The sequence below is a fragment of the Heterodontus francisci genome, chromosome 14, assembly GCF_036365525.1.
Source record: "Heterodontus francisci isolate sHetFra1 chromosome 14, sHetFra1.hap1, whole genome shotgun sequence".
Classification (NCBI taxonomy): Eukaryota; Metazoa; Chordata; class Chondrichthyes; order Heterodontiformes; family Heterodontidae; genus Heterodontus; species Heterodontus francisci.
Genome location: NC_090384.1, coordinates 58,247,365 through 58,263,706, shown reverse-complemented (window position 1 = coordinate 58,263,706; position 16,342 = coordinate 58,247,365). Strand labels below are relative to the sequence as shown.

At 41.3% G+C, this 16,342-nt stretch overlaps 1 protein-coding gene across 2 annotated transcripts in view; it reads left to right on the top strand.

The window, feature by feature from the left end:
* The window catches only part of LOC137377064 (ethanolamine kinase 2-like), a 511,523-nt gene that overhangs the window by 438,733 nt on the left and 56,448 nt on the right, over positions 1-16,342 (top strand). For both annotated transcript variants that reach the window (XM_068046299.1, XM_068046300.1), the window contains one exon: positions 1,594-1,667. In XM_068046299.1, coding sequence (XP_067902400.1) covers positions 1,594-1,667 — 74 coding nt within the window. The remainder of the gene's footprint in view (positions 1-1,593; positions 1,668-16,342) is intronic.

Sequence of the window (16,342 nt, the reverse complement as noted above, 5' to 3'; positions counted from 1 at the left end):
AGTACATGTGGCTAAAATTATATCACTGTCACTACACTGTGGCTAGTCAGTGATTTCTATTGGGCATCACTGCCTTAGAATGATTTGAAGGTGAGGACAACGATTTTACAGTTGATGCATTGTACACAAAACCAATGTGGGTCAGCAAGGACAGCACTGATGGGAAAACAGGACTGAATGTGGGACAGGATAAGGGCTGCTGAATTTGAACAAGTTGCAGTTTATGTAAGATGGAGGATGGGAGGTCAACAAGAGGGCATTGAAGAAATTGAATCTAAAGGTGACAAAGGCATGGATAAGGGTTTGCAGAAATGGTGGAGTAAGGTGGGGATGGAGGCAGGTGACATTACAGAAACAGTCTTCATGATGGCTAGGAGGTCAGTGTAGACAGATGAGACTTTATTAGGTTGATCAGTGCACTGTTATACTTAATGCGTGCAATGCAGTTATAAAATGAGTGTCAGCATTTCTAAATATTTAGGTGCATGTCTTGTAGTAATCTAATATCTTTACTCTCATCTGTTGATATTGTGCAGAAAGGGGAAGTATAATTAGATAGTCTGCAAGGTATGGTACCTGTGTGTTTGATAATGGAACATTCTTGTGATTGGCTGAGCAAGGCCAGATTACAAATGCAGTAAACCAAATTAAGTATATAGTTAGGATAGCCTCAGCTTGTTGGAACAAACTTAAGAGGGTTTTCCTCTGTTTTCCACACTAGGCAACTATATTTGGACTACATTATGGAACAAACATTTTTTGTTTTTGTTTTCAGTGGATTTCCTTCCCTAAAGGGCATCAGTGAACCAGTTGGGTGTTTATGACAATCCAACAACTTCATGGTCACATTTACTGAGATGTAAAGCAAAACTGAATTTAAATTCTCAAACTACCATGGTGTGTTTTGAACCCACATTCTTTGGATTATCACTACAGGCTTTTGGATCACTAGTCCAGTAACAGAACCATTTCACTATCATACTCTGTCTTTCAGTCTTTGCTTACATCCCTGGTTAGTGCAGGTAGCTCATTAGAAATGTTCTCAGTTTATGATGGCTGATTGTAATTGGTAAGATGTCTACGTGTGTAAGTAAGCACAAATATTTGGCAGTTCATCTTTTTAGAAGTTACTGCCATTATTCGATGGGTAAGAATCCACGCTAACTTATTTTTTCTTCGCCTTTTGTGTCAAATATGTTTGAGCGAATAACGATAGCTGTACTCTCTGACAACCAGAGTTGTTTCTATTTTTTAAGTAGGAAATAAATCTGTAGGGTGGAGAAAGAGTAGAAATGTCATATTGTAGCAAAGTCTGTGTTTACAGTAAGGAGACAGTAACTGTTTTGCCAAGTCAGGCTGCAACAACAGGAGTTTAATCATTTTCTAATATGGTATAAAATTCTCCATTCCACTGTACTTGCATTGCAGTTGCTGTCCAAGATGCACATTATCTCAAGAGAAATGTTTTGCTGACACATTTTCTGATTTAAATGCATGCCTTTTTTTTATATAAACCTGTCGTGTTATATTGGTCACTTTTTATTTCTAGCTTACTTTTATTTTTTTGCCTGAATTACTTTCTTCTCTCTTTAGGCTTCACACATTTTCTGGGGCCTCTGGGCAGTTCTCCAGGCCAGATATTCCACCATTGACTTTGATTTCCTGAGGTAAGTGCCTTGCTTTTTTAGACAAAGTGAAAGAAAACAAAATCTAGCCTGTGTCTGGCTCATTGTTGCTGACAATGTGAACTCTAATGCAATTGGAAGCAGCACGTCTAAATAGTCTGTCATGTTTTCTTTAATGTTTTGTAACCCACAGATGGGATTCATTTCCACCCTGCTCCAAAAATGTAAACGATAAAGCAGCATTAAAGCACTTTAAACTACTTGATGACATTTTGGTCACGTTAATGAAAACTGGCATTTATACCGATTAGGACAAATCAATCAAAATATTGAAATACCCTTGCATGTTTCCCTCCCTGTACTCAACCTCCTTTCTCAGAGTACATTAGAAAACTTTAAACATGTGATTTGAATATTTCAATGCTTTGATTAAAAAGGTAACAAACAAGTAGTCATTCCAATTGGCCTGTTTAATTTATTTTTGCAGTACGCTTCATGTTATGTCCTGCTCATAACTCATCTTTTTCTAACTCAACCACTCAACGCAAAGTACTGTTCCAGTAGTTCTTTCCAACTTTGGTGGTTACATTAATTGTTAATGACAAAGGCAACCTTCACTCTGTGTGGTTTCCTGCCCACATTTGGATCATTTACAGGGTCTTTTTCCTGATAGGAAATGCAATATGAGATGTGCGAAAACAGTGCGTATATTGTAGTTTAATTGGCTCTTACTGTCGCTCATCCAAGTTCAGCGCGTGTGCTGTAGGGTGTCTGTTCCACAACAGGAAAGAATAAACCCAGACTCAAATCATAGGAAATTCATCAAATATGGTTCTTGGAGTTCTGTCTTTCAAGCTCTGTTTCATTGCCATATGATCTCCATAAACCGAATTACTGTTGGCTTAGGTACAAGACTAAAGGCGCCTGGGGCTAGTTCATAATGAAATCCACATGCACGTGACAATAGAACAATCATGGAGAAGCATGGAAAATTCTCCATTAGATCACTTTATTTCTTTTACAAAAATAAACTCACTATACTTACTACACTTAAGGGAGGAACTGATAATTCACTTGTAGTTTGCATGCATGTGTGCCAAACCATTAATAATGACAGGGCTAAATGGGTACTTAGACTATCAGGTATCTCAAACATTTTTATTGGATGAATATAGTGTACTGTCAAACCTACCCTGCAGTAAGTATATACATTTTATTAATGTTTCAGCTGTGTACAGCAAAAGATGTGGCAAAGTTTGACACTCAGTTTGGCTACTGTAGGGCTTTATTCAAAACTTTAAAGCATGTAAATATTTTTACTAGTTCCTTTTTATTTTATCTTATATCATTCTCAATCCAGCAATTCTTTTAAAACGTTAGGTGTACCAATATAACAGTAAAGTAGTACTTAAGACCGAGGCATGAAATATGGTTAGTAAGTGCACAAGGTTTTGCACTAATGTAGTGCTCTCCTAACAGAATAAAATGTGGCTATGCCCCTCATAATCGTCGCCATTTACAGTTCAGTGTATCACTTAAAAGCATTTGTTTCTTGCCAATTCCTTTAATTCATGGCGTAAGTTAGATTTAATTACAAATGTAGCACTGTTCGATTTTATTTTGCAAATACATTAAATATTAAGCACATACAAGATAATAAATGGTTCTGTCAAAGATGTAAAGCCATTCAAATAGTCTCTTTCAGAACTCAATATATGTTTCAACATGTACTTTAAAGGAGCTGAGGATTGACCTCTTACAAAATTCCATCCCCTGTAATATTCAAGCAATGCTTTACATGTTTTATCATTAAATATATATGATGTTTAGTTTCTTATTGTTGTGCTGTTTTTATCCCACAGAACTACAGTTTGTGTCTTAATCTGGCTGTAACCTCTAACCTTTTACCTCGGTGTACCTTTTCCATTCCTATAACTACCTTATATACCTATGTAAGATTATGTCCCAGATGCCCCCTTTCCAGTCTTTCCTCATAACTCTAACATTTCACACTAGGAATTAACCTTATGACACTTCTCTGCACTGCCTCTAGTGTTTAAATGTCTCAGCAATCAGAACTCGACACAGTAATAAAGATGCAGTCTGACCAGAGCATTGTGCAGATCAATCATAACTTCCTCCATATTGTATTTTGGTTCATTAGATCAGCATTCCACTGGCTTTGTTGTTCGCTGCTCTGCATTGGCTGAACATGTTTATCGTTAAGTCTACCAAGCATCCTGGATCTCTTTCAGCTCCGTCCTTAGTTATTTCAATGCCATTCACAGAGTATGGGCCAGATTTTATTTTGGTGATGGGGGTCTAGGTGGCGGACCAGAAGGCAGGGGAGACTGAACCATGGCCCAATGGCAGGCAGCCAATCAACTGCCTGCCATCAGGAACACCATGCCATTAAGGGAGGAGCTCCTGGCTCCAGAGCTGCCAGCCAATTGGCAGAACAGCTCTGCACTACCGGCAACGCTATCGGAAGTGTTGACCACTGCCGTACTATAGGAGGCCCTGCAGTACAAAGACATCAGAGACCCACAGACAGGTGTGTGGGGTTGGGGTCGCCGGGGCCAGTCAGGTAGGTTCTGGCAACTGAGGTGGGGGTGGGGGAGGGGAGGGGTTGGTGAGGTTGGGGTGTTCTTGGTGGAGGGGCAGCCATTGGCATGGGGGTGGTGGACCCCTAGGGACCATGGATTGCCCCAAAAGGAGAGACCCCCTCCCAGCTCACTAGGAGGCCACCAGGTCTTACCTGGCGGCATCTCCATGGGGCGATGGGCCCCTCCGTCCTCCACAAAATTGGAGTGAAGGCAGGAAGAGGTCCTTAAGTGGCCAATAATGGCAGGGGGTGGGAACAACACCCCTTGCCATTTTGTTTGCCCCCTGCCTCCATGCCTGTCTCCAAGGGCAGATGTGCCACCTATTCATCCTTACAATGTGCAATACTTTACAGTTATCTACATTAAATTTCATCTACCATTGTTATGCCACTTACACATTTTGTTCAACTCTTTCTGTAATTTCTGAGCTGCCTCCTCTAATTCTACCACTGCTCTTAGATGTCAGAAATTCTGCAAGGGTTTGTAGGGCTTGAGGATGTTACATAGATGGGGGTAAACAGAAAAGTGAAAGATACTTGCCACCCTGTTATTTTATTCTTTTTGATTGTCTTCTCTTTTCACTTTTGCTTTCCTGTAGGCACTGACTGGTGCTGGGAATCAAACCTGGGGCCATTATTTTTTGGGATATAGTTCATTATTGCTACTCGCCTCCTGGCACCGTACCGAAATGATCATTCCTTGTGTGTGGTCTAGTGATTGTTGGCACGCATTCAGCTGTGGAGGGCATCACTGCCGAACCCAATCCTGTCCTCATCTGGCACCTAGGAGGAGTCAGCTCAGAAATTACAGAATGATTTGGACAGAATATGCTAGTTGGCAGAGAAATGGCAGGTGGAATTTATTATGGACTAGTGTAAAGTGCTGCACATAGAAAGGAAAAATGGACAACACATGCTCCATGTTGATGCTAAGAAACCCTAAAATGTAATGCTGGCCCATTGTAGCAATATAAAATCAACCTCTTTGCTCACCTCTTCTTCCCAGTTCTAGTATGACTATCTTACATCTAAAGTTTTAACTTCAACTTATTTATTGCAAAATAACTATATAACAGGATATTATGAAGAATATTGCTGATGGCAGTAATTAACTTAAGGTTGAGGCTTTAGCACAACAATTGCTTCAGTGTTTGATTTACTTCTAGCCAAAGCAATCCCAGGTGTGGTAATGTTCTTGATTATATACAGGCTTTCTCAGTCACTGTTGCCCTATTTGCAAATAGCAAGATTGACTCGCCCAAATGTTTAACATTGCTATCTGCAACAAACATGAAAATTTCAGAATCATCCAGCGGTAATATGTATCAAAGCTGGGGATGCATAAGGGTGTATACAACAGCAGATAGTGTGTGAGCTGAAAAACACTGAGATGAGAATTAGCTTCCACAGACAGAAGGAAGGAGGCAGCAAGAACAATCTCCAGATATGACAGGGAAGGTTATTTTTTGGATATGTCCAGCACACTGGATTGCCTGGGTGCGGTGAATATCAGAAAATCAGGCACTTTGTAGCACACGCCTATAAAAGAATGCCCTCCATCTTCCTTCCATTAATTGAAATGGAAGAAAAATAGAATGACTTCCTTTGCAGGCAGGCACAGGCCCAGAACAAACTCTCCTGACATTTCTACTAGCACTTACCCACCATCAAGGTCATTATAAGTTGCTGAGTTTCTGAACATTGGCAGGTATGCAGTTACACTTTAGATTCAAATAACCCGATTATCATTCATTTCAAAATATAATGGGACATCCTGTCATGAGTTATTTAATCAGGCAGGGTTCAAAACCAGCAGGGGTTTTTGTCCATGTGTCTTGGTACTGATCTGGAGTTGCTGATGAATTACTTTATGTGGCAATATTGTTCTTTGTCCCTTGCTTTGATTTAGGCCTTAAATAAGGTGAGTCAGACTTTAGTTTAAAAAAAGTAATGAAATGTGTTCATCGCTTTTGAGGTCTATGCATGATTCTGTATGAAGTATCCCATTAAACTAAAGAAAAGGTATACTCAAATTTAAAAAAAAAACTGCCACAGAATGCAATTGGGAAAAAAAATTGCTCCAATTGCACAAGTATATGTTGTGATGTTAAGAAACAATGTAGCTTTTGTTAGCCTTACTGGGCTATATTTCAATCCTTGTACCTGGATTCAGAACAAAAAAATTAGTTTAAATAAAACCATAGAAAATTTTTGAAGGTGCCCACAAGTAAAATAATGGCTTACTATTGAAGTTATAGACATCACCTTTGATTAGAATAAGCTAAGGAAAGCTAACACATCTTAAGTGTGACTACTTGGACTTATTTAAAGTTTAACTTCCAGCCTCTCAGAATTCAGTAGTCTGGAATCAGGCATCTGATTAAAAATGTCACTCTCCTTATCACAAGATAATTATGAATGAAGAAAGCCAATCAAATCATCGTATTCATCCATCCAGAAATACCCCTCATGTCCCCATTGCAGTATCTAATTGTTTCTTAAATAATTCCAGGCTGGTCCCCTCCACTGTTCTGTCTGGAAGTCCATTTCCATGGCTCACCTTTGCACTCTGACCTCTGAATCAGAAGTTTGTGGGTTCAAGTTCCACCTAGAGACTTGAACGCAAAAATCGAGACTGATACTCCAGGGCAGTACTGAGGGAGTGCTGCATTGTCGGAGGTGCTGACTTTCAGATAAGACATTAAACTGAGGCCCTGTCTGCTTTCTGAAGTGGACACAAAAGATCCCATGGTACTATTTCGAAATTAGGGGAGCCATCCCCTGTGTCCTGGCCAATATTTGTCCCACAGTCAACATAACTTTAAAAAAAATTACCTGGTCATTATCACATTGCTGTTTTAAGACCTTGCTTTGCACAAATTGGCTGTTAAGTTTCCTACATTACAACAGTGACTGCATTTCAAGTAAGTACTTCATTAGCTGTAAAGTGCTTTGGGCATCTTCTAGCCACATCAGGTGCCCTGCAAATGCAAGTCTTTTGTTCTTTCTGATCACTTTTTGTGTGAAGAGCTTCCTGATATCAGTCTTAGATTTACCTTTTATTAGCAGGAATCTATATCCTCTTGTCCTACTCTTGTAATTTAATTTGAAGTAATATTCTGGATTTATATCTCTTATAAACCTCTGTAAGATCACCTCTCAGATGGCTCCTTTCCAGGTTGAAAAGCCCAAGTTTCTCCAGTCTTTCCTCATAAGTCAGTCCTTTGGTATTAAAGTCAGCCTTGTGACTCTTTTCTGCATGACCTTCAGTGCTTGGAATGTATTCTTTGTTTCTCAAGGTGCAGCCTGACCAGAGCACTGTACAATTTGATTATAAATTCTTCTGACTTGTATTCTATTATGTTGGCTGTGTAGTTCAACATTCTGTTGGATTTGTTTCATACAGCTCTGCATTAGAGAACTCTTGAGCATCAAGTCCATAAGGACTCATTTTCTCTCAAATTCATCTGTAATAATTTCAACAGCATTTTTGGAGTGTGTGTGTTGTCCATTTTTCCTTCCTATGTGTAATACTTTCCACTTGTCTACATTACATTTTATCTGCTATTGTTCAGCCCGCTTGCTTATTTTCTCCAACACATTCTTTAATTTCTCAGCTTTTTCCTTTGATTCTACTGATGCTTTTAGTTTGATATCATCTGAAAATTTAACTAATTTGCATTGAGTTTCTGGATCCAAACTACTTCTTTAAATTGAGCCCTGAGGTATGCCATATAGTGCTTCCACTTACCTGCCATAACTCCATTAACAAATGCCCATCTTGCTTTTTCATCTTCTATCTATTTCTTCTCTGTTTCCAAGATATAACATGAAACACCACAGCTTTGAGCTTAATTAGTAGCCTTTCACATGGAACCAATGCCTTTTAGAAGTGGGGCTACACCATAGAGTAGGGTTTTCCACAGTCCACCTGGGTTGTCACTTCCTCAAAAACATAGCTCAGGCCTTATCTATCCCTTTGAAGACATATTGATTGCTGTTTACTAGGTGCCTACCTGTGGAAGTCTGATATGCCTGGGTGTTATACACCATGGAAAATAGCATCTAGGAGCAAAACAATTAAAATGAGTTGACTTTACCTGAAAAGCCACTTACTTTCAAACAAGGAAGCAAGTTTTGCCATGCCATACATAGTATCACTCTGTACAGGAAGAATGGACAGATGCCAGCTTGCAAGCAGCATAGGAAAGTGTACTTGTTATGGTTTGGTCTTTCTCCCAAGAATTTTACTTCTGCAGTCGTGACAGAGGGTCAGTTTCCATAAAGGTGTCTACTGTGGCTCAGTGGTAGCACTCCTTGAATCAGAAGGTTGTGGGTTCAATCCCACTCCAAAGGCTAAAGCACATAATCCAGGCTGACACTTTAATGCAGTACTGATGGAGTGCGGGGCTGTCTGAGGTGCTGTCTTTCAGATGAGAGGTTAAATCAAGGCCTTGTCTGCCCTTCACAGGTGAACATGAAAGATGCCATGACATCATAAAAGAAGAACAAGGTAATTGTCTTGGTGCCTTGGCCAATATTTATCCCGCAATCAACATCATTTAAGAAATTATCACATTTGCGGGAGTTACCTGTATGCAAGTTGGCTACTGCATTTCCTACATTACAACAGTGCCAAGACTTCAAAAGTACGTGAATTTGGGGCTTCCTTGAGGTTGAGAAAGGTGCAATATGAATGCAATTTCTTCCTTTCTTTCTGGAAGCCGATCAAGTCTCATGTGAATCGAAAACTGTGCCGTTATGCATGCTGGATGTCAGGCAGCATGTTACAGAACGAACAGTTACTCCCTAATTGTAATAGAAGTCACTGGAGGCCATGCGGGATACCCACCATGTTTTTTTGTGTGTTCCGAAAGGTAGTAAATAGAATATTGGCAGGGTTTTTTTATTCGTTCATGGGATGTGGGCGTCGCTGCCCATCCCTAACTGCCATTGAGGCAATCCTTGGGGTGTAGGGACACCAACAGTGCTGTTAGGAAGGGTGTTCCAGGATTTTGACCCAGCAACAGTGAAGGAACGGCAATATAGCTCCAAGTCAGCATGGTGTGTGGCTTGGAGGGGAACTTGCAGGTGGTGGTGTTCCCATGCATTTGCTGCCCTTGTCCTTCCAGGTGGTAGAGGTCGCAGGTTTGGAAGGTGCTGTCTAAGGAGCCTTGGTGCATTGCTGCAGTGCATCTTGTAGATGGTACACATGGCTGCCACTGTGCGTCAGTGGTGGAGGGAGTGAATGTTTGTGGATGGGGTGCTGATCAAGTGGGCTGCTTTGTTCTGGATGGTGTCGAGCTTTTTGACTGTTGTTGGAGCTGCACCCATCGGCAAGTGGAGAGTATTCCATCACACTCCTGACTTGTGCCTTGTAGATGGTGGACAGGCTCTGACCTGCTCTTGTAGCCATGGTATTTATATGGCTACTCCATTTCAGTTTCCGGTCAATGATGACACCCAGGATGTTGATAGTGGGGGATTCAGCAATTGTAATGCCATTGAAAGTAAAGGGGAGATGGTTAGATTCTCTCTTATTTGAGATAGTCATTGCCTGGCATTTGTGTGGCACGAATGTTACTTGCCACTTATCAGCCCAAGCCTGGATATTGTTCAGGTCTTGCTGCATTTCTACACGGACTGCTTCAATAACTGAGGAGTCGCGAAGGGTGTTGAATATTGTGCAGTCATCAGCGAACATCCCCACTTTTGACATTATGATTGAGGGAAGGTCATTGATGAAGCAGCTGAAGATGGTTGGGCCTCGGACACTACCCCAAGGAACTCCTGCAATGATGTCTTGCAGCTGAAATGATTGACCTCCAGCAACCACAACCATCTTCCTTTGTGCTAGGTATGAATCCAACCAGCGGAGAGTTTTCCCCATGATTCCCATTGACTCCAGTTTTGCTGGGACTCTTTGATGTCATACTTGATCAACTGCTGCATTGATGTCAAGGGCAGTCACTCTCACCTCAGCTATTTATTTATCTATTTATTTTATGGAGTCAAGCAGTCTTTTAAAACCGCTGCTTCTTTTGATGCCCCAATTAGGGCCGTGATTCAGGACCTCACAGGATGCTATGTTGTGACCCAAACCTCACAGTGTAGCCCAGTGTACAGGTCCGAAGCTTGTTGCTATGTAGGGTCATATTGAATGCATGCAATATAGGACCCCATGGTGATGTATTATACCCAGACAAGAAGAAAAGTCAGATTTACTTCCAAGTAAGAGAATTGCATAAATCAGCAATACATTGTAGGAACTAATAGTACAATGCTTGACTTTCATAAGAAATAAACTGTTTCAAAACCAAAAAAGAGTCCAAAATTCTTGTATTCCTTTCAGTAGCTTTTGACTGAACGATCGCTCATTATCTGGGAGATGACCTCACAATGCGCCTCTTGATATCAGTAGTGTAAAGCAGGGAAATGGGAACCACAGACTTGCTACTCAATTATGTCTGCCTTTACTTTGACATTAAAGAAATCTAAATTACAATAGAACAATTTTTTCTCAATGTTCCACAAATAAGAACTTAACCATTTCTCACACCTAAGTGGATAAGATGTGAATATCCTAGCCACCTGAGGTCCATGGGAGGATCTCCCGATCTCCCACCATAACTTTGGCTGAAACCCTGGAGAAGAGACATCAAGTGTCTATGCTTAGCCCTTTATGCCATTCCTTCAAAGGTTCTGTGATTATCCGCCAGAGAACCCTCACAAACTTCCAGGCCAATCTAAAGAAATCTCAAGTAAGAGTGGATGACGATCAATTGTTCCACAGTTCATTACATAATTATATATTATATAATGCATCGTGGATCAAAGCTGTGAAAGGTGGTTCAGAGACCTGCGTAATCCTGCATTATGAGCCAATCAGCTGCACAGCACTGCACTATGCTCCAATGTACTGTGTGGCACTGGAACAGAATCCAGACCTGCATCATGAAACTGTATGCTGCAAAGGGCCATGCATCACGATTCACTACCGGCTTGGTCCTATATTGCATTCAATATGACCCTACATAGCAACAAGCTTCGGACCTGCATGCTGGGCTACACTGTAAGGTTTGGGTCACAACTCAGCATCCTGTGAGGTCCTGAATTCCAGCCCTACTTGGGGCATCAAAAGAAGCAGCAGTTTTAAAAGACTGTTTGACTCCATAAAATAAATAGAAAAGTGGATGGGTGGCAGAGGATTATGTCTGTGATCCAGTTTCTTGGTTCAGTTGATGAACAAACTATGAGAGTGTGGTTTATAATGTAATCTGAACCCCTTGATTGGATTGCTGCTTGTAATCCACTTCCTGAAACGAGTATCTTTGCGGGATTAAAAAGCATCTACATTTTGCATTTCATACTAAACATATGATTAAACGTGCTTCTGAAAATGTGGTTATTCCGACTAATGTTTCTAAAGGCCAAATTTCCGAAAAGGTGATTTTCTGTCCAATCACAGGTCTCTGTGATATTCCGTCGATTAAAAATGCAGGCAGAAAATTATGGCTAGCAGGTTTACAATTGGAAATGCACCCATGATTTTTTGATATGTACTCTCGACAGATGAGATTCTATATCAGGAGCATGCATTCAGGAAATTGTTTGAAACCTAGCTAAAGATAATCAGGCAGAAACATTAAGCTGAAGCAACTGGTTATAATTTTCTTAATGTAGTTAAAACTGTAGTAGCTATATCTCCTTCTGTTGCCAGTATGAGGGAAAATGGCATAAATTATAAACTATGTTCTCTTGTTTTATATGCGCACTGGTATTTTGCCGTACATTAACAATCAGAGAAAAATACACTTGTAGATGGTCCTGTGGTATGAATTACTTATTGGTAAGGAAAGGGTCTTGGTGTAAGAATATGGACAACTCTCAGACTACCTTATTACCATCGTGGACTAGTTTTATCGACCAACAAAAAGTGGGGGAGATGTGGAGAATTTATTTTACGCTGCTAATTGTTATGATCTGGAATGCACTACCTGAAAGAATGGCAAAAGCAGATTCAATAGTAACTTTCAGAGGAGAATTGGATATATAACTTGAAAAGAAGACATTTGCAGGGCTATGGGGAAAAAACTAGGGAGTGGGACTAATTGAATCGCTTTTTCAAAGAGCCGGCACAGACACAATGGGCCAATTGGCCAACTTCTATGCTGTAACATTCTATAATTAGAAAATACATGTTTGGTTGTTCAGTGGCATAAGGTATGATTACACATCCAACATGGTATGAAGTGATACAGACCAGGAAGTTCTTATGCTTAAATTCTGGTCTGTGCTGAGTGAACCAATCTCACTCTTGTAGGTTAGCAGAGGTGTTATAATTGGCATCCTGCCAAGAGGGGCAGAAAAAACAGCCAGGATTCCTGCTGTCAAGTTCACCTGTGTGAAACAAGATGAGAGTAGGATTAGACTCATGTGCCAGTCCCCATAGTCAAATGGACTGTCAACCATCATCGTCTAGACATATATGTAGAAAGCACTTGAGTTACCATAAAGCTGCCACCATCCACAGAACATAATCCAGTGCATTCAGAAAAGAAACAAAATGAAGAGGACAAATAAAGGAAATGGCTGATCTGCAATAATACTACAGAATTTAGCGCCTGGTCTTTTGGTTGTAAGGATGTCATCAGCTGCAACTGAGATCAGTCCAACACAGATATGATGCCAAGTTCCCTATAAAGAGATTGAATTGACAGCCACATAGTTTCTATGGTTACCAGAAATTGCACTGATGAAAAGTCATAGGGCCCAATAATAATCCAGAGGGAGGTTCTGAAGTATGTGGATGGCTTCATAGGGATGCAAAATGCAGAAAAAGTTTTGATACATTTGAATGTCTGATTTCAACATGGCTACCTATTTATAAATGTATTTCTGGATTTTGCATCTCCAATGTGAAACACCAGGTGTGATGTGCACCTATATGGCACGATCTCAACTCGGCTAATTAAAGGGCCAATTCAAAGATGGTATTTGTAGGAGTTTGGGCAAAGAAATGGTGAAGTTTAAAAATGGCCTCGGGATGGTCAAGGGCTGCAAGCTGGTTTACCAAGACATCATTTATTTATTTAGAGATATAGCACTGTAACAGGCCCTTTGAGTCTGTGCCAACCAACAACCACCCATTTATACTAATCCTACATTAACCCGATATTCTCTACCACATCACCACCATTCTCCTACCACCAACCTACACTAGGGGCAATTTACAATGGCCAATTTACCTATCAACCTGCAAATCTTTGGCTGTGGAAGGAAACCGGAGCACCCGGCAGAAACCCACACAGACACAGGGAGAACTTGCAAACTCCACACAGGCAGTACCCAGAACTGAACCCGGGTTGCTGGAGCTGTGAGGCTGCGGTGCTAATCACTGCGCCACTGTTGCCACCTGCAATTATGTTGCTGAGTGCAGTGAAAAGCCTGCAGGAGATAATCTTCTCTGGCAATGGGAAGAAGAAACCTGCTGCTGGCACCAAGAAAGCATGGTTGCAGGTGGCTCAGGAGGTCAACAGCAGGAAAATTGAGTCCTTTTTCTGGACTGCAAGAAGCGATTTAATGACCTAACCAGACCAGGAAAGGTTATGCACATCATCCCCCCAACCTCACTCCATCTTGTTAAGCATTTTCCATCAGATTAGTCCCGACACCTACTTGAGTTTCAAGAATACCAATTGTTCACTTTCTATGCACTTTCTCACATCCCCATTTATCCATGTACCACTCCACTCACCCCAATACTTATGCGAATGTGATGCATCTGCCAATCGTCACCCTCACCCAATTGCAAGAGAAGACAGCACAAAACACAAGAGAGAGGACTTGATGTAGTTCACCATGGATTGTGTAACCGTTGGCTGCAGAAAAAGAGGTAATGGTGATTAGTGACATCTCTGCGTCCCTATCAGAAATGGAGAGACTGGGACTTCACAGCTGCCTGGTGACACAATTAAATATCTATGACCCACATCTCATACAACATTAAGTTATGTTGACTTGATTCCAGTAACAAATAAAAGATGAATGGCTGCCACCATAGAGCTTCAATCGCTGCCATCAAGCCAGTCCATGCAGGCCATGATGACAGCTGTGCATACATGGCTGCTGTCTTTTGAACAGAATGACAGATACCTTATCTGTGGTCTTACAACTCATCACTGAACTTCTCCAAGCTGCTCCCCAGCAGAGAGATAGAAGTGATGTGCCACTGGCCCAGCAGAAGGATGATGCTGAATTGGAAGATAGAAATCAGGCACTCAAAACGACCCCACATCTCACTGATTGCCCTTTCTCATAGTGACTGAATCACTGCCTCATCGCCTAAAGGCCAAGTCTGCCCCTGCACAGGTGCAGGTGGAGCAGTCTTTGACAGGGCCCTCATGGTCTCCAAAACCCAGAGGTCACTGGCCAAGAACATCTCAGCAGTCAAAGCAGGGATCTGAGCAGCCTTCCTTTGCTTCAGCTGAAGCCACAGGGTTTGCACTAAGTAGGACTAGAGAAACATTGTAATTCACCAAGGGTATGCATATGGGTCTTTGTGAAAATGTTACGTTATTTAAGTTTCCTTTTGCTATTGCCTCATATGAAATTTATTAATTTACACTACTTAACCATGTTGCCCATTCTTGTGTGCCAAGTGGCAACTCATGTTTTTAGTTGCTTCGTGATGAATGAGCAGATGTGAACTGATGGAACTAATTGAGGGATGTGCTATGGGTGTGTGGTTGGTTACAGAACTGCTTTGTGTGTGTAGGGTGGTGCGGGAGAATGTGATACTTGCTTTGGTCCAGTGTGAGTGACTAACTGAATCTTCGAGCTATTAGGTCATCCCTGGCATCCCAAACAGCAATGTGAGCGGCTGGTCTGGATTTGAAGGGGAGAGTGGGTGGGCTCTTTTCATGCACCTCCACTTCATTGGATTTGCTGCAGATGATGTGCGGTCTTCGGAGCTGGATTGCAGTCGGGTCTCCCACTTTTTGATATTTTAACCTATCCCCCGCTACTAACCTGCCCGCTATGGGGGGCTACAATTACCTCCTGCTCAACATAGCATCCAATAAAATTCAAAGAGGCATCACCCATGTGATTATGTGGCAATCAACAGGAGTGCCATTTGAGCTACATATATATTGCAATTCCGCAGTCTTTGCCAGCTGTCAGTGTTGTTAATTTACGCAGATTAAACACATGCAGTTGTTGAAACGGCATTCACGACTTCTATTTCCTGGCAGCAAACTTTCCCGAGTGAATCTTAGGAATTCATAAAGAGCTTTGCTGGCCTGTACACAGGTGAACTTGACAGCAGGAATCCTGGCTGTGTTTCTTCGGCAGAAGATCTTGGAGGCCAATTCTAACACCTCTACTGCCCTGCAGGACTAAGCCCAGCTAACTCAGCACAGACCAGAGACTGAAAATGAGAACTTCCTAGTCTGTACTGTTTCATACCACATTGGACAGTATAATTATAGGTTGTGCCACTGAGCAACCAAATACACGTTTTCTAATCCTTGAGTTTGGCAGATAAAACTAGTCTACAACAGTATTACCATATTCTGAGAGTTGGCCAAAATGGCAGGAGGTGGTCTCGCAACACTTGTTTACATTTTCAGCTAGTGGTATTGCACCACTAGTGTTGAAAAAGAGGTACCTCGAAGTGCGATCACCACTGTGTTTATACTACACAGTTGCTACCAGAAATGGTGTCAGCTGTGGCTCAATGGGTAGCACTGTCGCCTCTGAGTCAGAAAATTGTGGGGTCAAGTCAACCTACAGTGACTTGAGTGTAAAAGTCTCGGTTGATGTTCTAGTGCTGCACTTTTGGATGAACTATTATACTGAAGCCTTGTCTGCTCTCTGACATAAAAGATCCCTTGGCACTATTTTGAAGAAGAGCAAAGTAGTTATATCCAGTGTCCAGATGAATATTTATCCCTCAAATAAAAGCAAAATACTGCAGATGCTGGAAATCTGAAATAAAAACAAGAAATGCTGGAACCACTCAGCAGGTCTGACAGCATCTGTGGAAAGAGAAGCAGAGTTAACGTTTCGGTTCAGTGACCCTTCTTCGGAATATTTATCCCTCAATAGG